General features: G+C 42.2%; 1 protein-coding gene across 3 annotated transcripts in view; it reads left to right on the forward strand.

The window, feature by feature from the left end:
- The first annotated feature begins 909 nt into the window (after nt 1-909).
- caln1 (calneuron 1) overlaps nt 910-20,466 on the forward strand; it is a 65,098-nt gene continuing 45,541 nt past the window's right edge. The window contains exons 1-2 of one of the 3 annotated variants that reach the window (XM_029447148.1): nt 910-1,296; nt 12,324-12,445. In XM_029447148.1, the coding sequence (XP_029303008.1) occupies nt 12,331-12,445 (115 nt within the window). In that variant the 5' untranslated portion in view covers nt 910-1,296; nt 12,324-12,330. Of the gene's footprint in view, nt 1,297-1,429; nt 1,511-2,564; nt 2,932-12,323; nt 12,446-20,466 lie in introns of those variants that run through there. The other 2 variants (XM_029447147.1, XM_029447146.1) reach the window with 2 other exon arrangements.

Genomic DNA, 20,466 nt, shown 5'->3' on the forward strand with positions numbered 1-20,466 from the left:
CCTCTCAGATATCCACATCCATAAATGCGGTAGGTACTCGAAGGAACGTCCAGGAGCCAAACCCACATTAATTGAGCCTTCTAAATGCAAAGCCATCCTAAGAGAGACACTTACCTGCAGACTGTCTGATTTATTCAGTCATTCATCAGAGAGTTGCTGGTCCGACTGATCAGTCGTGTTACTTGTTATCAGTCAGTGGTCTGAACTGGAGCATGCAAAAAGGGAATAAGACCGTTTTCAGCTTGAATAAAGTAATGGTCATCCTAAAATCAATAGTGGTCGGTTAAGAAAACTAACTTCAAGGCTTTATCTCCCTTATAAGAAACAACTACAGTTAATAATGTATTTAAATAAATTGATGAGGCAAACATCAACAATAATAAATAATAAAATATATGATTTTTACCAACCTATTCACATAATGGATTTCAAGTGGTGCAATTTGAAAAAAGTACCAAGGTGTTCCGAAATAACGAGAATACCGGAAAATCATATTATAAAACCAAACTGTCTGAAAATGCAAAGCAAATAAATAAATAAACTATCTTTCAAAAAACATTTTTTTGTAGTTAACAATTACGGCATTATTTTGAAAATCATTACCGGGAAACACTGTCTTGTTCTAGCTTGCTTGGTACAGGTTGACTTTAAATGTAGAACTGTGGAAGAGGCGGAATAACATCGTGGAAGAAATTTGTCCAGTTATTATTTTTAATTGGTGCAGGTAGTTCCTCAGGTTGAAAATAACACAATAAACTTATTAAGGCAATCAAGAGTACAAGCAGCCAATCGCTGCTCTCCTGCTCGATTGCGTATTGATTTGGTTTGGAGCGTCTCGTTTGGCCAGCGGTCTGCTCATCAATCTCACCGACGCCTCGCACATGTGTGTGGATTTTCAGTCCATGGATTTTTACTTTGAGTCAACGGACCTGTGCAGTGAAAGGTTTTTATGACTTCACTGCTGTCCCTGAATATAACCGGATACGACGTGGAATGAGAAATTAATAAATGAGAGTTTGGCGAAAAGTGCAACTCCATTGAATGCGCGTGCCTGCTGTTGCTGCTGCTGCTGGACTTCATATCAGAAAAAAAAGAAACAACCGGTGTTTGTTTTTCCGATGGGAAGAAATGACTGCCAAAATAAAGGAATAATTTAAGCCTACTAATAATAACACACCAAGCACCCCGGATCGATCACCGAGGCTGGTTGAGGAGTCCACCTCACCTCTAAACTGGATCCTTCTGCTTGCATCGATCCACGCAATTGATTGATCCCCCTCAGACACAGCCTCAAAGGTAAGTTGGGAAAATTAGACAATAAATGACCTCCAATCGGAAATGAATAGGCTGGAGCTCATGATTACAGGCTGATGATGTTTTTTCTGTCCACATTAAATTACACACGTGCTCCCCGCAGGCCCACACCTGCTGTCTGGATCGGTCATGACCTGCAGATGTCCACTGAGAAAAGCCTGTGTTACTGTCTGCTGCAGTGATGGTAAATGAGGAGGTGTGAGAAATATGCTTTAAAATAAATATTTTAGTTTTACTTGTTGTGCAATGAGATTCGTCAAAGACTGCAGGAGCAAAATCGACTGATCCGTGTTTGATAAAGTTTCTAAACTGAATATTGACCGCTGACCTGCTTAAAATATATCGTCGAGATATCTCTAATTTCCCTCGCGACATGCTGTTTTCGGAAAAAAACAAATCTTGCATGTTTATTTAAAACTAACAACGCTCACTCATTAGACAACATACGATCGGAGCAGAATGTCATTTAGTTAGAATACGCACACTAACGCCTGTAAGTGATGATGGGAGCTGTTGCATTAATGTAGTTTCTATCACACTGATGACGAGCAGCTCACAGGAAGTGTGTGTGTGTGCGTGTCGTTGGGCGTCGATGTGATGTACTGAAGCTGTGAATAGGTTCAGTAACGCTCTCACTGTTGGGATGTCAGCCATCACCATTAACAGCCTCCCGTTGCGCAGCGTCCAACGCGCACTCTTGCTCCACACGGTGGCGCACGCTGTTACGCACGGCGCGCTCTACCGGTGATGTGTCGCTCTCTGTGTGATGTGATGGTATTAACCTGCAGAGCGCACTGTGAGCACAATCCACTGCGATATAAAGGCTGTGTCACCAACATCGTTCACCTTATCTGTCATTCTTGCTTCCTACTTTCTTCCTATCTTTTTTCTTTCTTGTTGGTTCTTGTTGTTCTTTCATTCCTTATTTGTCTGTCTGTCTCCATCCTGTCTATCTTTTTCTCTGTCTGTCTCAGAGTCTCTGCCTCTTTCTTAGTGCTCTTGTTCTTTTTGCCTCTATCTCTCTCCCTCTCCCTCGCCTCTCTCTGTGTGCTTTGTGAGCAGAGCTGAAGGCAGGCAGAGTCTGTCATTGGAACTCACTAATGAGCCCTCCACTCTTCCTCCCCATGTGGAGGAATGTTTGCACTGGAGAGTGAGTGAGAGAGCAAAGGGGGAGAGAGGGAGTCACAGAGCAGGAGGGAGGGTGGGAGTGAGTGAGGAGCCAAGGAGTGGAGCTCGAGAGGAGCTGTTGTACCTGCTGCTCTCACTGCTCAAATATTAACAACGTGTTTCTGGGAACCAATGCTGCTGCTCTGGGACAAGCCCAAACTGTGGAGGCAGCCGGGCTCAGTGGTTTGTAGACAGACAGTCTGCCGCTGCTGCTGCTGCTGTTGGAGGCACCGCTGCATCTAAGAATCTGATGGAGGAGGAGGTCATCGAGCCCGATCCTCAGACGGTGGAGCTCACTGGCATGCCGCCCCCGCCGGGGACGCCCTCGGAGGTAAACGGAGACTTGCCGGGCAACCCATACCTTAGGGACGGGGCGTCGGATGTGATAGAGAGTCCAGCGAGGGAGCCTGTTGTGCTGCAGTATCCTGCTGAGTACAGCCACCAGTATGGGTAAGAATCAGCATGGGAGAGACGGAGCGAGAGTGTCTGTTGCTGCATTCAGCAGCTGGAAATGTGTGCTGAGAGGTGGCACTTCTGTGGGACTCTCCTTTCTCTTCTCTCAGTTTGGAGAGCGTTTGACTGTTTTGCAGTGATGGTTTGATGAATTGCCTTGGCATCCTGTTGGCGGTGTTTTCAAGCAGCCTGTGTGCCACTGCTGCACAGTCCATAGCACTGGAGAGTAATTCAACCATACATTGCTCTTACAGAAGGTTAAGGCATGTCTTGGCATGGTGATATTTTTCACCTTATTGTTTACATTACAGGGACAGATTTGATTTGTTTCATAACTTGGTGTTATTTTGCACACCTTGGGAACAGATACGTTTGGGTGGTCAAAGGCAGTTGGTTATTAATTCATCTTGATCACGACTTGCGAGAAGGAACTGCTCTGTTTTTACGTTGATGATTTTTAGTATCTCCTTTGTGTGTTTGCTGCAGCAGTGTACAGTATTGTCAAAGGCTCACTGTGTTTACACAGATCCATACGAGTGGACAGAGTCATCAGACGGCACCAAGCTGCCTCACTATATGGAAACGAGTGTCGATACTGTGACCAGAAAACATTTCTGACTTAATCTAAAGTTCATAGATTCTACAAAAGATAATCTTCTTGGCTGGGTTTTAACAGTGCTGTCATTTTTAATGACCAGTTGACTGTTTGTATGTCTGCCAGTCTAGCAGTGATTGAACAGGGGAAGCCACACTGACATTTTGCTGCTGCATTTCTCTCTATGGGTGGAAATGTTTTTTGAGTATTCTGCTAACGTGGCCACACCTCAATCTGTGATGTCACGGCAGGTGTTTGTCTTTTCAAGGATACAAGGATCATGTATTGTCCTTGTACAAAACATGATGGTGAAACGAAATGCAGTTATAGTCCCCTTCTGCTACATAAGAATGTGTGGAAGATTATTTTAAGAATCTCACAGCCTGGGGAAGGAGATGCTCTGTAGTCTGGTGGTACGATACCGAATACTTTTATATCTCTTGTCAGATAACAGCAGAGTGAACAGGCTGTAGCTGGAGTGTTTATTGTCCTTTTTTGCCATCTTTTGGGGTCTGCGCAGGCACCTCTTCTTCCCAATATTACTGATGCTCGGTAGATGGGCATCAATGATTATCAGGGCAGTTGCTGCAGAGCCCTTCTGTCCTGGGCCGTGCACACCCCATGCCAGATTGTAATGTTTCCAGTCAAGGGAATTTTGCCGCTTTTGAGCTTTTTTCACCTCGATGGAGATGTGTCATGACCATTTCAAGTTGTTTTTGGTTTTTGTTGTCACATCTCTGATAGTGGTGTGATCAACAAAAGAATGTGAAGTGGCAGAGCACTGCCCTATGTGCTTCAGAGAGGATGTACCATTGAGACAAAGCGTACTTTCCTTCTGGTTTTATAGTTCAGTGTTTTTTCCTTGCGATGGTAAGATATTATTATTATTATTATTATTATTATTATTATTATTATTATTATTATTATTATTATTATTATTATTATTATTATTATTATTATGCCAAATTGTCAGACTACCTTGAAAAGGGAATTACATCCTGCTGATAACTTGGCGTATTTAAATTAGGACTGGTGTCTTTTCTCCACATATATTTTAAGACTAAAGATGTCACTGTGTCACTCTCCTCTTTACAAAGTTGATTTTGTGGCAGGAGTGTCTGCTGCCGGTACACAATGTTCTGCTCCTGTCCCCCTCAGTATTGGCCCATCACTATTGGCTGTAGTGCTGCAGGGTCTGATGTGAGAAATTGCAATCTGGCTTCCTTGTCATGCAGAAAGCTTTGAATGAAGCTGTGCTCTTTTCCTCAGGTTGCACACTCTTCAAGAGCACAGACTGTATATAATAGTTAAAGAGTCAGGACTCAGAACTGAGCGCTGGTTTGGTACTCTGGTGCGGTTGTGGGTTGACAAGTCATTTCTTATAGTAAGAGAGGGAGGTTCTGCACTCGCAGGACTGATGACATGTAGTTATATTATAAAGTTGCAATACAGAGAAGATCAAGAACAGTCTGTTTGCTGTCAGACTACACAGCATCTACTTAAAAATCATCTAATGATTATTAAACTGTATTTCAAAAGATGAAAGCATTGGTTTTAATATTGTTAGAACAGCCTAATCACATGGAAAATATCAAATGTAAGTCTCTGTGAGATATTGTCTGTTTCTGGACCATTTACACATAATTACAACACAGATGTCCCCCGACATGTTTGAATTGTAGTGCTAAGACTATTTATCAATTATTTCCTTGACAGAAAATTTTGTGACAACAATTAAAAAGATGAATGAAGTGGTTAGGTAATTTATTCAACAAACACGGAACAACTCTTTAGTTTTGGTTTTGTATCTTTGCAAATTGAATAGAATTGAATATAATTGTGGTCATTTACAAACAAGTAGTTTGAAGACATCATGGATTCTCAGCGCTTTTGATTTGTCAGTAGTTTGTCAGTTTGACTTAATTTGTTTCTCAGTGCCCTGATCTCTTAACCACACCTCCATGTTGTATGACACTAAGCTATGATGAAGAGCAATGAGTTCATCATCATGCCTTCCCGCCGGTTCTTTGAGGACATGCAGCATTTTAATGGCGGCAGTGTAATTGCGGCTTACTGCTTCTTCCTCCAGGGTCAAAGTGTTTTGATTAGTCAAGGCATCTTTGTCTTCATGTGTGTTCCCTGTAAGGAATGTACACCACTTTATTGAACGTGGTTTTATTTATGTGTCTGCTGTAATTGGGTTCAGTTCTGCATTGACCTAGTGTTAACAGCACTGGAAATACTTAAAAGGACTAAAATGATGCAATAATAGTTTGTCTACTGGCAGGCTACCTTTAAATAGTTTGTTTTTGTGGGTGTCTGGAAATACATTTAAAAAAGAAAGCAAAACTATATATGCTCTCAATGGTTTCACTTTCTCAAGTTTACCATTTTCTAACAGAAGGTGTCTTTTTAAACACTCTTTAAAAACGATGCACTGGTATTGTTTCACCTTGTAAGTCTGTGTGTGTGTGTGGTGTATATGTGTATGTGTGTGTGGTATATTTATATGTGTGTATGTGGTGTATGTATATGTGTGTATGTGGTGTATGTGTGTATGTGGTGTATGTATATGTGTGTACGTGGTGTATGTATATGTGTGTGTGTGATGTATGTATATGTGTGTGTGTGGTGTATGTATATGTGTGTATGTGGTGTATGTATATGTGTGTACGTGGTGTATGTATATGTGTGTACGTGGTGTATGTATATGTGTGTATGTGGTGTATGTATATGTGTGTATGTGGTGTATGTGGTGTATGTATATGTGTGTACGTGGTGTATGTATATGTGTGTGTGTGATGTATATATATGTGTGTGTGTGGTGTATGTATATGTGTGTACGTGGTGTATGTATATGTGTGTATGTGGTGTATGTATATGTGTGTGTGTGTGGTGTATGTATATGTGTGTATGTGGTGTATGTATATGTGTGTACGTGGTGTATGTATATGTGTGTGTGTGTGGTGTATGTATATGTGTGTATGTGGTGTATGTATATGTGTGTATGTGGTGTATGTATATGTGTGTATGTATATGTGTGTATGTGGTGTATGTATATGTGTGTATGTGGTGTATGTATATGTGTGTGTGTGTGGTGTATGTATATGTGTGTATGTGGTGTATGTATATGTGTGTATGTGGTGTATGTGGTGTAGGTGGTGTATGTATATGTGTGTATGTGGTGTATGTATATGTGTGTATGTATATGTGTGTATGTGGTGTATGTATATGTGTGTATGTGGTGTATGTATATGTGTGTGTGTGTGGTGTATGTATATGTGTGTATATGTGTGTATGTATATGTGTGTATGTGGTGTATGTATATGTGTGTATGTGGTGTATGTATATGTGTGTATGTGGTGTATGTGGTGTAGGTGGTCTTGTGCTAATAGTACATCATCATCATCATAATCACCAGAATTTAGGCACTATCATTAACTCCATTAATGTATACAGCCATCCTCTCTGCAGTTTTGAGACTTTAATCACAGTAATCCATCAAATAAAAATAGAAATCTAAGCATATGCATGAATCTTTATCAGGAGTGTTCAAATATGTTGACTTGCATGAATGTATGTATGACCTTTATCAGGTAATTAGATCTTCGGCTGAAGGTCTGTTTATAAATCTTGTTCAGGTAAAATATGTTGTAGTTGCAAAGTTTGATTCATAGTCAACAGAACCTTTAATCTTTGACCTGTCAACCGTTTACCGTGGATCTTGTTACATGTGGTTTTGCGGGGGAAATGGAGATACATTGTGACATTTGAAAGTCTTTAATCAATTGTTTGCAAGGTGCACTGCAGGTATTGCTGACATCAAACTGCAGGATTCTGAGCTTTATTTGCAGCCACCTTTGTCTCAGCTTTCCACCTTAACCATAACTTCTAGTAACTGAGCTCTAAGTGACGGCTTGATCACAGTGTGGAAACATATTTGGGCTTAAATCAGGAGCACAAGAAACTGCAGAGTGTCAGGTTGTCCCTGTGATTAAATGTCACAGGTCCAATCCCAGCTAGTGCAGCCATCAACAACCCTGTATCCTGTCACTTCAACGTGTCCTTGAGCCGGACACTGAACCCAGACTTACTCACTGAAAGTAACTTTGGATAAGGGCATCAGCTAATGGCCACACCATGATATAAAATGTGAGTTACTATCCCATAAAACAAGAGCAGATTTATTCTGCTTGTGTTCTTCGTTGTTCATGTCAGTCTAGATGCAACAGCTCAACTGAAACAATTGACTGCCTCCATACTTTCACACAAGATAGATTCTTTACACCTATTTAAAGTTAATGAGTACAACTGAGACAATTAGTTGACTAATAGATTAGTGGATGAGCTCTCAGATGTGAAGATTTGCTTCTTTTGTTGGTTTAATTGAATTGTAAATTGGCTATTGGACAGACAAAACAAGCACTTTGAAGACATCAGTTTGGAATCTGTGGAACTGTGATGAACATTTCACCATTTTATGATGTTTTATAGAGTAAAGAATTTATTGATCAATCAAATAACAGTGAAAATAATAGTTTGTTGCAGCCCTGCAAGGATAAAAAACCATCTGTGTGTATCCTCATATACTGAGGTACTATCTAGCGATTTTATCTGCAACTCATTTCTCTGGCTCATTTTTACCAGCCAGTCAATCCTACTATTAAATCCCCAAATCCTCGCCTCGTTTTCATTTGAAATGATATATCACAGTGTGCAAAGAACAGCGATTTGATGAGGAAAAAAATAGAAAGAAACAGATGTGGTCTTGGTTGAGTCTGTGGTGATTACTTCCTAATTTAAGTGGTTACTGTATGTTGCTCTTCTCCTGAAGGGCAAATTAGCCTGTTCAGCTGAGACCATGATCAATTTAATCAAGTGTAATGATGCTGAAGCCTTTGAACAGCTCTGCTTTCCCAAGGGGTTACAGGTCAGGTGTTTGACTGGTTTAGCACATCACATCACAGCTCATCTGCTGCATTGATAAACACTATATCCTTGTGAGATATTACGGTGAAACGTTGCAGTAAATTCATCATAAACATCACACAACATGTCTACATCATTGTATGTTGTCCAGTCATGTCAGGCTTCATGCTCCTTCATGCACTCACTCTTTTAGAGTTATTTAAAAGGAACAAATGTGTGTAATCAATACATGTAATAGGTGCTCTTAAGTGACACAGAAGACGTTTTTGTGTCATGAATACTAAGAAGTCGGCTCATCTTTGCAAAACTGTGTGTGGCTGTCAAAGGTCCGAAGCAGCAACTCGTTACAGTTGGAGTTTTGCTCTTTGAGGGAGCTCTCAAAGAATCCGAGCAGCAATGAGGAATCTGGGAGAACTAATCCCTTAAATAAATTAACGTGAACATAAACTCTTAGTTAAAGCAAAAATATCAAACCACATGAGCAGGAAGCTGCAACAGCAAACGATGTGAGTGTGTCAGGTTATAATGTACACCTGCATGAATATAACGGGATGTTACTGGCTGTGAATGAGCCAATGAGTGTGAAGCTTATATTAAACATTTCACTTACACTGTTGATTTCTTATTGAAATTGCTTGTTTTTGTCCAACCAACAGTCCAAAGTCTGTTCAAATGACAAAGGTCCTGAAAAGAGTTAAGCAAGAAAAGCTATTTGAGAAGCTGGAACCAGTGAATGTCATTTTGGTTTGATAAATCACTTAAATTAGTTTCATTGTTGACCTAGGAATCAACATTTGAGTAACCAATGTCACTACAAGGTACATTTTGAACAGAACAGTTACTAAACAGACCTTTTGGCTGAGATTGTTTCAGGTATTACTAAAGTACTGAAAATATTTTTGCACTTTCAGGCTTCCAGACTTCCTACAGTACATCTTTGACCCGTGTCATTGAACAACATTTCCATGTTCCTTGTTGCTAAAACGCATGTCTGTCCTCTGCTCAGAGCTGGTTAGTGCAAGCTTTTAGCTGGATAAGCAGATTACTTAAGAATGCACGGCACCAAAGTGTCAGAAACGTGACAAAACTCACAATGGAAAACACAATTGCCCTTCACACTCATAGATACACATGCACAGCACATAAAGAACACACACAGCTGACTGTTGCCATCGTCAAGCCAAAGGGCAGAGGTTTGAGCTGCATGACATTACTGCCTTTAATGTAATCGCCCAAGTTTCTTCTGTCCACACTTTATCTGAATGCACAGTCTGCTTCTGAAGAATTTACTAAGGAAATGTATGTCAACTCTGTCTCCTGCATGCTAAATCATTCTGATCAATATTTCTTTATGTAATGCAAACACAGGATAGTATACACCAGCTGACAATATATGGTTTAGCTCATAACGATAATAAGGAAAGACCGTACAGGAGCGATGATTGTAATATTCATAATGATGGCTAAGAGATGACTGAATAATTGATGAATTAGGAAATGAAAAATCCTGACATAATGTGCAAGGAAAGCTGATTGTAAAAAAAAGAAAGAAGCTTAAGGCATATTGCAGTCGTCTTGATATGCGTGCTTATTAAACTGACAAACAAGAAAGATGTGGGGACCAGTTTTCAATTTGCGAGGTAACGGATGGCGGACATCTCAACCAGTGAAGCATGAGCAGTTGTAGGTGCGGGACGTAGTGATAAAAAACAGCTTATGGCAGCAAAAACAAGAATTTAAGATATATTTGATGAATTATTGGACAGACAGTCCAACATAATTACCTTTCATTGCCAAGACAAAAACCCACACAGTTGACGTTCCCTTTGCTTCTGTTTGGCTCAGATTAAACACATCTGATTTGTTGAACTGAATATAATAATGTGCAACACATGGCAGTCTTGTTTAATAAGCTGTCTGACATTTAATTGTGTCTTCATATCTGCTTGTTCACTTTGCCATTTTGCAAAGTACGCTGGGTACTACTTTCTTACTTTGTGCACAGGTTTATACATTTCTATTACTGTAATAGCTTTAATCATGATAAAGTTATTATTTGTTCATGCTTTATGTATCAATAATAAGTCTTTAAGAAGAACAACATTTGCGTTGCCAGGTTGGGAAAAATCCCTTTGCTGGTTTGTATCCTCCTCCAGCAATCAATCAATTGTCATGATGCTCTGTAAAACATCGGGGTGGACGGCTGTGGCTCAGGAGGTACAGTACAACGGTTGTCCACCATCAGTGAGGTTGGAGGTTCGACCCCTGGCTCCTGCAGTCTGTATGTGGAAGTGACAACTTTGAGAGGCTAAGACTAGAAACGAGCTACAGTATATAAATGCAATCCAATTATGAAACCTGATATCAACTACTATTAATGACTCATTAATGTAAAGTAAAGACTTAATGGCTAATTAGAAAGTCAATTATAAGAGGGTCATGAGCTTTCTTAAAGTATATAAAGTGTGCAACTTTGTAAATGGCTGAACAGTCCTTCTCTTAATGCTATTTATACTTTTCTTCTCTGTTACTTTTATCTTTTATTGCAAAAAACCAGGGTTACACTATAATAGTGCTATTATATAAACTTACATACCTCCATCCTACACAATGATTTAAGGTTTATTTAGAGCCACAAGCCAAAGAGATTTTATTTCTTTTACAACTCAAAAATAGCCTTTAAATGATAAATAATAAAAAACTTTATTAAAACATTGGTTACAATATATATAATATATAAACCCTTTGTTACATTAAGTATGGCAGAGCAGTACGTGCAGTGTACTGATGATTTACCTGTCTAATATAATCCTTTAATAAGCTGAAGACTCACCTCAAGAAAGCACACATTTGTTTGTTTGGTTGGCAGCCTGGGACAGCAGCCTGGGACAGCAGCCTGCATGTGTCATTCAGAGGATTAGAATCGTAAAACTTTAGCGTACTATAGTTCCTGCTGCTGAAAACCCAAAGGGCAGAACTTTTGCACATCTCCTCTAGTTTTCCATAAAGTCTGTTTCACTTTTACATCTTTGTGTTATCAAAACTCATGTAATTGTGAGGCTTACTTGACTCCAGACACAAGATGTTAAGTTCGACTGATAAAAGAGACAAACACATTGAATCACTTCAGAGCGGTTCAGTGTTCTGCACTGCTGTCGGTGTAATGTCTCAGCCCACTTTGAACTCGTTATTCTGACTCAGACGCATCTCCTCAAAGTGCTCATCGAGACGAAATCCAATTCAAGGGAAGGAAATTTCTCTGCTCTATGTGCTCTTACTTTTCTCCTGTGCCCTTGGGCTTCGGTTTATTGAATAATTAATTGCCTCAGCCACACTAGCACATACACTAAACTCATACATGCTCTCACACACACGCACACACAGATTCACTACATTTACCCCACGTTGTACAAGTCTCCCTCACTGTGTGACTTCCCATTTAGCAAATGAGTTCATTTATGGATCTCGTTTATACTGTGCCGCTTGGACGTTCGTTTGTTTTAGCTTCACCAATATCACACATGGGCAAACCGTCTCTCTGTTGCTGAGTATGGCTTCATATTTCATCTTGTCTTTTACTTCATTTTAGGTGAAAAGAGAATGTATACACCGTGCAGGTCAAGTCTTCTAATCTTATCCTTGATGAGTGGATCATTTGAATGCAGTGATGCAGTGACCATGACAAGTTGCACATGGGAGTTTCCCCTTGCTGATAAACCTTGTTTAGAAACATGTGTAGTGTGTGGAGCTTTTAATTGGTGTTTGTGTTCAGAATTAATCTTCCAAAAAACCCCATGAGAGAAATCTCTTCAGCTCCTTGCCTACCATCACTGCTGTCTGAATGTTTCCTTCTGTTGTCTTTCAGGGAGAAGATGCCGTTCCACCATGTGACGGCAGGCCTGCTCTACAAGGAGAACTACCTGAGCCGCTCGCTGTCAGAGAGTGACAGCGATGTGCTGGCCAGCATCTCCGTTGAGGAGCTTGATGGTAAGGCTTCTCAATAAACTCTCTGGCAGCTGTCTTGTTTCGTGCTTAATGTCCATTTAGAGTGATTTGGCTGCTGCCTTTAAACCCCCATATTGGCAACATTTCACTTCAACTGAGTATAAGCTGATGATATTTTAACATCTACTATATGTTGTTACTGTAACCTGAAACACATACTTCATGAATTACTTTCAAGATGATTCATTTATTTAATAGCATTTCAGTAAAACAATTATAATCAACACAAGCATCTCTTCTGGGAAAAAAAGTATATATGTGTGTGTGTATAATTTGTTTTCAAGTAACACTAAGATCAGCTGTAGTGCAAGAAAGACAAGAACATTAGACCAACAATACTTTCCCCTGCAATATAGTGCTGCATACAGATTATTATAAACTCACTGCAGCTTTATGTTTAGTTACGCTTCATGCCAGCATGAAAGGAGTGTGGAGCCAGAACTAAGGGAAACAGTTATCAAAAAACAAAGAGCAACATTTGCTGCAGTAGAAAAGCAACATAGATGTTGAGGATTTAGAAAATCTTTGACTGTACAGTCTGTAATGAAACATTAAAGGGGACATATTATGCTCATGTTCAGGTTCATCCTTGTATTTTAGGTTTCTACTAAAACATGTTTACATGCTTTAATGTTCAAAAAGCACATTATTTTGTATACTGTCTGTCTGACCTGTATAGATGGTAACCCTCGCAACATGGTGGGGTTAGGCATTGACCCTGAATGGTTAATGTTAGGATAGGTTATCTGGCAGCGAACCTCGCAATACTTTTTGTCTAGTTTCGAGGGTTACTAGCCTTTACTACTAGACTTTAAGCCGTGGGTGGAGATCCTCAGATGGGACAGTATATTCTAATGTGCCTGCATATGACATAGGAAAGGAAATCTGAAATGCTCAATAAATCCCATGTTTTCTGACCTAGACAGTCCACAAATAACTGACTGGGTTGTCTTATATTTAACAGTTTGTGGGTTGGTAAGCACTCCAGATACCCAAATGTATGTGTACAAGCACTGAAAAAGAGATTTTTCATAATATGTCCCTTTTTAAAATGTAAACAAAAGTAATGAACCACAGGACAACAGGCGAAGCACAGCCTGCCATGTGATTTTAAGGCGGATCAGACGGTCACACAGTGGGAGCCACTGCTTAAAAATGACTATTTTGGGCAACAAGCTTGTACACACTGCGGAATCCCAAACCCATATGGAGCCTTGTTTTTCAGAAAACATTTCCAGGCACTTAACAGATCCACAAATGATGTGGTACACTGGAGGGCCTCAAGTAGATAGAGCCATGAGAGGTGTTGTTTTAAAGGACAGGTGCTGATCTGCCCAGTCAGTTTTATGGTCAGCAATGCATTGAAAGACAATAGAGTGCTTCAAAGCCAGCAGCATCCTGCTCATCTGAGCCAACAAAGCACAGTCATGCATTATTCTCTACGTAGTTAATCTCACCAGGAGCAGTCGCGGTCTGCTGGCTTCTGTCTCTGACTCCACATCTGTGCTGTCGCAGAGGCTGTGTTCATGAACCCTTTGTTTTTCGAGTGTGTCTGAGAGTAATCACCTCGGCCTGTAGAACACAGACCTGATCAATTACAGTGTGCTGGAGTCAGCAGTGGCAGCCTCACAGGCAGCAAACAAACTCGACTCCCCCGGACCTCCAAAATATTAATCCATTGATGCAACATTAAGCTTGCGCCTGGAAAATTGGCTCCATAGCGCATAATAGCCAGATACTCTGATACTCAATAGCCAGATACTCTGTCAGGGTCGAGTTTTAATATGCATGGAGATATTTGCAGCGTATGAATTTCTCATTCCTGTTTCTATGGGTGTATGTTGGTGAAAGGCTCCTCATGAGGTCAACTGTGAAACTGTAACCTGTCAACACTCATTACTGTATCAGTACGCGATACACTAGATGTTGGACGAGTGGTCGTATCACAGTGGGCTTGCTGCTCGAAGGTCAACAATTTGTATGTTTAGACTCTCTCTTGTTTTCTGAGATGTTATGAGTGGGATAAATGAGTCATTCATGCCTTATCAGTTATTGAAGTGCTTGTCAGCAAGGCACTTAACCCATGAAAAATCACAGATAATTTTCTCAGTGATAAATGTGTAAATCAGTCAGACCACAGTGCACAGATGTCACACACCCACAGCCTGCTGGGAGCACAGCAGATTTCTCTTTCCAGTGATGTCTGTAATAAATGTTCATGAATTGACTTTAAAATCATATAAAAAGATTCTCCTTGTTAAATTAAAATGTTATAATAATACACCTTTTAATCAGTTGCAGTTCAAGCAGATTGCTAGTAAGAAACAATGGCAATCATCAATCATATTTTATTTGTATAGCACAATATCACAAGCATCAGTGAGCTTCACAGACTGTACAGCATTAGACACCCTCTGTCCTTAGACCCTTGTACCGCACAAGGAAAAACTCCCTAAAAGAAACCAATCAAGGGGGAAAAATGGAAGAAACCTCAGGGAGAGCAACTGAGGAGGGATCCCTCTCCCAGGACGGACAGACGTGCAATAGATGTTGTATGTATTGAGAATAAATAACATAATCAAATTACAACATAGAGATCCCATACGACAGAAATGATAATATGAACATACAGTATATCTCAAAAGTGAGTACACCCTTTAGATTTTTGCAAATATTCTGTTATATCCTTTCAGGGGATAACATTATCCTACTGAAACTTTGATATAACTTAAAGTAGTCAGTGTGCTGCTTGAATAACAGTATAGATTTATTGTCCTTTGAAAATTACTCAGTACACAGCTGTTAATGTCTAAACAACTGGCAACAAAAGTGAGTACACCCCATAGTGAACATGTCCTAATTGTGCCCAATGATGTTGTTTTCCCGCCCTGGTGTCATGTGACTCGTTAGTGTTACAAGGATTCAGGTGTAAATGATAAGCAGGGCTGTTAAATTTGGTGTTTTGGGCACAATTCTCTCTGAATGCTGGACAACATGGCACCTCATGGCAAGGAACTCTCTGAGCGGCTGAAAAAAAGGATTTTTGCGCTTCACAAAGATGGCCTTGGCTATAAGAAGATTGCCAACACCATGAAAATGAGTTGCAGCACAGTGGCTAAGATCATACGGCGGTTTTCCAGGACAGGTTCCACTCGGAACAGGCCTCGCCAGGGTCGACCAAAGAAGTTGAGTCCACGTGCTCAGCGTCATATCCAGAGGTTGGTTTCCAAAAATAGACGTGCGAGTGCTTCCAGCATTGCTGCAGAGGTTGCAGAAGTGGGATGTCAGCCTGTCAGTGCCCAGACCATACGCCGCACACTGCATCAAATCGGTTTGTATGGCCGTCGCCCCAGACAGAAGCCCCTTCTGAAACCGATGCATAAGAAAGCCCGCAAACAGTTTGCTGAAGACAATGAATCCAAGAACATGAGTTACTGGAACCATGTCCTGTGGTCTGATGAGACCAAAATAAACCTGTTTGGGTCAGATGGTGTCCGGCGTGTGTGGCGGCACCCTGGTGAGGAGTACCAAGACAAATGTGTTTTGCCTACAGTCAAGCATGGTGGTGGCAGCATCATGGTCTGGGGCTGCATGAGTGCTGCCGGCACTGGGGAGCTGCATTTCATTGAGGGACACATGAATTCCAATATATACTGTGACATCCTGCAGCAGAGCATGATCCCCTCTCTTCGGAAACTGGGCCGTAGGGCAGTTTTCCAACATGATAATGACCCTAAACACACCTCCAAGATGACAACGGCCTTGCTGAAGAAGCTGAAGGTTAAGGTGATGGACTGGCCAAGTATGTCTCCAGACCTAAACCCAATTGAGCACATGTGGGGCATCCTCAAGAGGAAGGTGGAGGAGTGCAAGGTGTCCAACATCCGTGCGCTCCGTGATGTCGTCGTGGAGGAGTGGAAGAAGATTCCAGAAGCAACCTGTGCAGCTCTGGTGAATTCCATGCCCAGGAGGGTTAAAGCAGTGCTAGATAACAATGGTGGTCACACAAAATATTGACACTTTGGGCACAATTTAGACATGTTCACTATGGGGTGTACTCACTTTTGTTGCCAGCTGTTTAGACATTAACAGCTGTGTACTGAGTAATTTTCAAAGGACAATAAATCTATACTGTTATTCAAGCAGCACACTGACTACTTTAAGTTATATCAAAGTTTCAGTAGGATAATGTTATCCCCTGAAAGGATATAACAGAATATTTGCAAAAATCTAAAGGGTGTACTCACTTTTGAGATATACTGTATATGAAAAAGATGGATCCAGGAGGATGTCAAACTGCTTCCAGGTGCCTCCAAAAATAATAATGCGAGCACCAAGCTCAGGCACAGGCGCAGCCACGATTCATGATCCGTACTCAGCCTTTAAACGTGACACTCCAGGCATGATGCCTGGATGCTGAGTTAGTGGCATGCCTTTATGGGACATGAATGTATACAGATAGAGAGAGGGATAGAGGGAGATGGAGAGAGAGCAGCTTGGTGTAAGTATTTGGGCATTGTAGCAAAGAGACTAAAATGATTTGAGAGTACCATAGACTGTATACAGGTGGACATAGTTACTGTGAAATTACCCATTGGTTTGTGGACGACGGTTTTGAAGCTGTCTTGGTTTTTTTGGAACCAGAAGTGACACGAGAGGGTGGAGCTAAGTACAACTAAACGCTGAACAAGACATCTTTAGGTGACAAAATGTTACAATTATGTTATATCCAGTCTGGCAAACCCCGTTGTAGCAACTTGTCAATCACAAGGCCCTACATAGACTTTTATAAGACTTATTTTTGCTGGCCATGAGAAGTAATACAGGTTTAAGGCACGCTACATGCCGACAATCTGAACATACAAGGGTATACGAGGCTTTCATCAGACACAAATAGAAACATCCTTACCTGTCTCATGTGCTTTCTAAGAGTCATTAGAAACTCCTGTATGTCACCCACCGACTCATTTTCCCTGGCTCAGCCTCCACATTCTGCACATTCAACACTTCTGCCTCACAATATTTAAAGAGGCAATTTACTGTATTTGTCGAGGGCCATTAAAAAGCTTGCAGCAGCGGGCCGAGCTGTCACATGGCGTGGGTATGGAATCAGTCAGCTGGTGTGTTTTTGTAAATGGTTTATCTATCAGGAGAAGCTACTGTAGCCTTCAGGGATTTGTAAAGGGCACAACTGGCCCTCAAGTCTTTTTTGCTATATGGATAATGCCTTAAGATTCATTCAGTCATTCAGAGCCAGCTGGCTGTATAGTATTCCTTTTCAGCAGGCGATTATTCTCCAGCAACTGTGGAGAAAAGAGGGGCCACTTTCTAAAAGGAGCTTTTTGACAAATCCTTTGCATCACTACCAATTTAGCCGCTGAGGCAACAATTCTTAGCAGCCCAAAAAAAGAAACATGACTGTTTCCTGACCTCCATGTGGTGCCCATAGAGTTGACTTAGTCATTGCAGCCGAAAGTTGAGCTAAATGTGATATGTGCGATTTTTAAACCAAGACAGGATGTTTAAATAACACTTGTAGGATGTAGAAACAGAATTCACAAGATGTTCCATTGATCTTAGAGATGTCAGTCAATATTTGTGAACATGAGCATACTTCCTGCCAAGCCTGGATGCAGAGTCAGACCTCTGGTCTGTGATCCAGTCAAAAGCCAAATCCAGTAGCTCGGCCAAGTGCTCAAAGAAACATAATCCCTCATGCCCTCTGAAAGTAATGAAGCAAATTAATACTTTTTCACAGCTTTCATTTATTCATCTAAATGTGTAACATGGTTGATGTTATGCATGCAATACATCCCCTTTGTAGGTTTGTTCCGGAGATGATCTGCCCTTGCCTCATGACATGAATGTGTCCTTTGTGCCCTCTGAGAGGAATTTGTACATCATGTGTTGCAGCTCAAATGTTAATTCAAGAGCAGACTGTTTTTGTCTTTTTCTTGAACAAATTTATGCAAATTGAGTTACAGTGTGGTGCAGGCCAGGTGTAGAGGAGAGAAAAGTGCAGGAGAATAGCCGTCTCCTGACTTAATTCAAGGACAAACTACAGGTTTCAAGAATTTTGGTGGAAATCAAATCTTGGTTGTGAATTTGAGCCTTGAACGTTTTTGTAAAAATAGAAATGGGTAATGTGCCTGAATTTATATATTTTGTGCAAGAATAGAAATTTAATTTCTTTAGATATTTTTCTTTAACTTAACATCAGCAAACATGCTCTAAAGATGACGCATTATAAGCAGCGCCACTGGTATGAAATGATATACACTTCCTGTCTCCTGTGTCACAGTCTTGCACTTTGGTTTCCTGTTTTATTTTGAAGTTTCACTCCCCCTTGTGTCATGTCTTGTATTACTTCCTGTCCTTGTGTCTTTCTCCCCAGCTGTGTCTCGTTCCCGTCATTAGTTTCTGTGTATATATCCCTGTCTGTCTCAGTGTTCTTTGTGGGATCGTTGTTCATGTTACGTGTCTGTTATCTGCCCGCTCGTGTCCTGCTCAGCCGGTTCGTGTTCTGCTTGTGCCTACCCTGTGCCTACCCTGTGCCTACCCCGTGCCTACCCCGTGCCTACCCTGTGCCTACCCCCGTGCCTACCCCGTGTCTACCCCGTGCCTACCCAGTGTCTACCCCGTGTCTACCCGGTGTCTACCTGGTTTGTCTGTTCACTATTATTTTGCTACTTTGTATAAGTGTTTCAGCTTTGTTTTATTAAAGCTCGCTTTTTGTTGTAAATCTTCTGCATTTGGGTCCTCTTCTGTACCATACCGTGACAGAACGATCCCACCATAGTACGGACCCAGCAGAGATTTTGGGTAGCGATCTATAATGACCTCACTTATACCCTCATGTCTCCATGAGGAGTGGAAAAGAGCCCCAGGGGAGTCGCTTAAAGAGGTGTCTTTATGGGAGGCTAAAGCGAAAATGGCTGAGAAGCTTGAACTAAGGAGTCATTTGCCAGACTGGCTTGAAGAATTTCTGAGCCTTCTGCTTAGCCCGCCTTGTCCGCAGCCAACCTCAGGACCGCGAGAACTCGTTTGCTGAGCTCATTCTGCGACGACCCCCCCCAGTCCTGCTGCCGGACCGCTACAGTCTGCCGTTCCTCCTGCCCCAGCCCCTGACCCCTTTCTGGGTACTCACCTGGCCCTAGGAGGCCCTCTAAGTGTCCAGAGGGCTTCAAGGCCTCTGAGGAGGAGATTTGGCCGGGCAAGCCGCCGTCTTGCCGGACCTCCGCAGACCTCCGCAGACCTCCGCAGACCTCCGATCCTGCTGCCGGACCTCAGCAGACTCCCGTTCCCGCTGTCAGACCTCCGCAGACTCTTGCTGCCGTACCTCCGCAGACTCCCGTTCCCGCTGCCGGACCTCCGCAGACTCCCGCTGCTGGACCTCCATAGACCCCCACTGCCGGACCTCTGCAGACTCCCGCTGCCGGACCTCCGCAGATCCCCGTCCCCGCTGCCGGACCTCTGCAGACATACGCTCCAGCTGCTGCCGAACCGCCGCAGACCCCAGCTGTTCCCCATCTGCTCCCCTGCTGCCCCTTGAGGCCCCAGCTGTTCCTCAAGGCCCCAGGCCCTGTGCTCACTTTGCCCCTCGAGACCCCAGCCCCTTCGCTCCCCTCTCCTCCCGAGACCCCTTCGCTCCCCTCTCCTCCCGAGACCCCTTCGCTCCCCTCTCCCCCCGAGACCCCTTCGCTCCTGTCTCCTCTTCAGACCCTAGTGCTTCCTCAAGCCCGGACTTCAGGCTGGCCTCCAGAGCCTCCAGAACCACTCCGCCGGCTTCCAGAGCGACTCTGCCTGCCCCCAACCTGTCCTCCAGAGCGACCTTGGCTGCATCCAGAGCGGCTCTGCCGGCCCCGTTCGCCTCCAGGGCAGTCCTGCCTGCTTCGCTGACCTCCAGCCCCGTCCCCTTCCAGTCTTGTTCTCTGGCCTCGTTTGCCCCATAGATTTGCAAAACAGACTGTAAAATGTATTTGATTATTTATCGTCTTGGCCTT

The sequence above is a fragment of the Cottoperca gobio genome, chromosome 13 (assembly GCF_900634415.1).
Source record: "Cottoperca gobio chromosome 13, fCotGob3.1, whole genome shotgun sequence".
Lineage (NCBI taxonomy): Eukaryota > Metazoa > Chordata > Actinopteri > Perciformes > Bovichtidae > Cottoperca > Cottoperca gobio.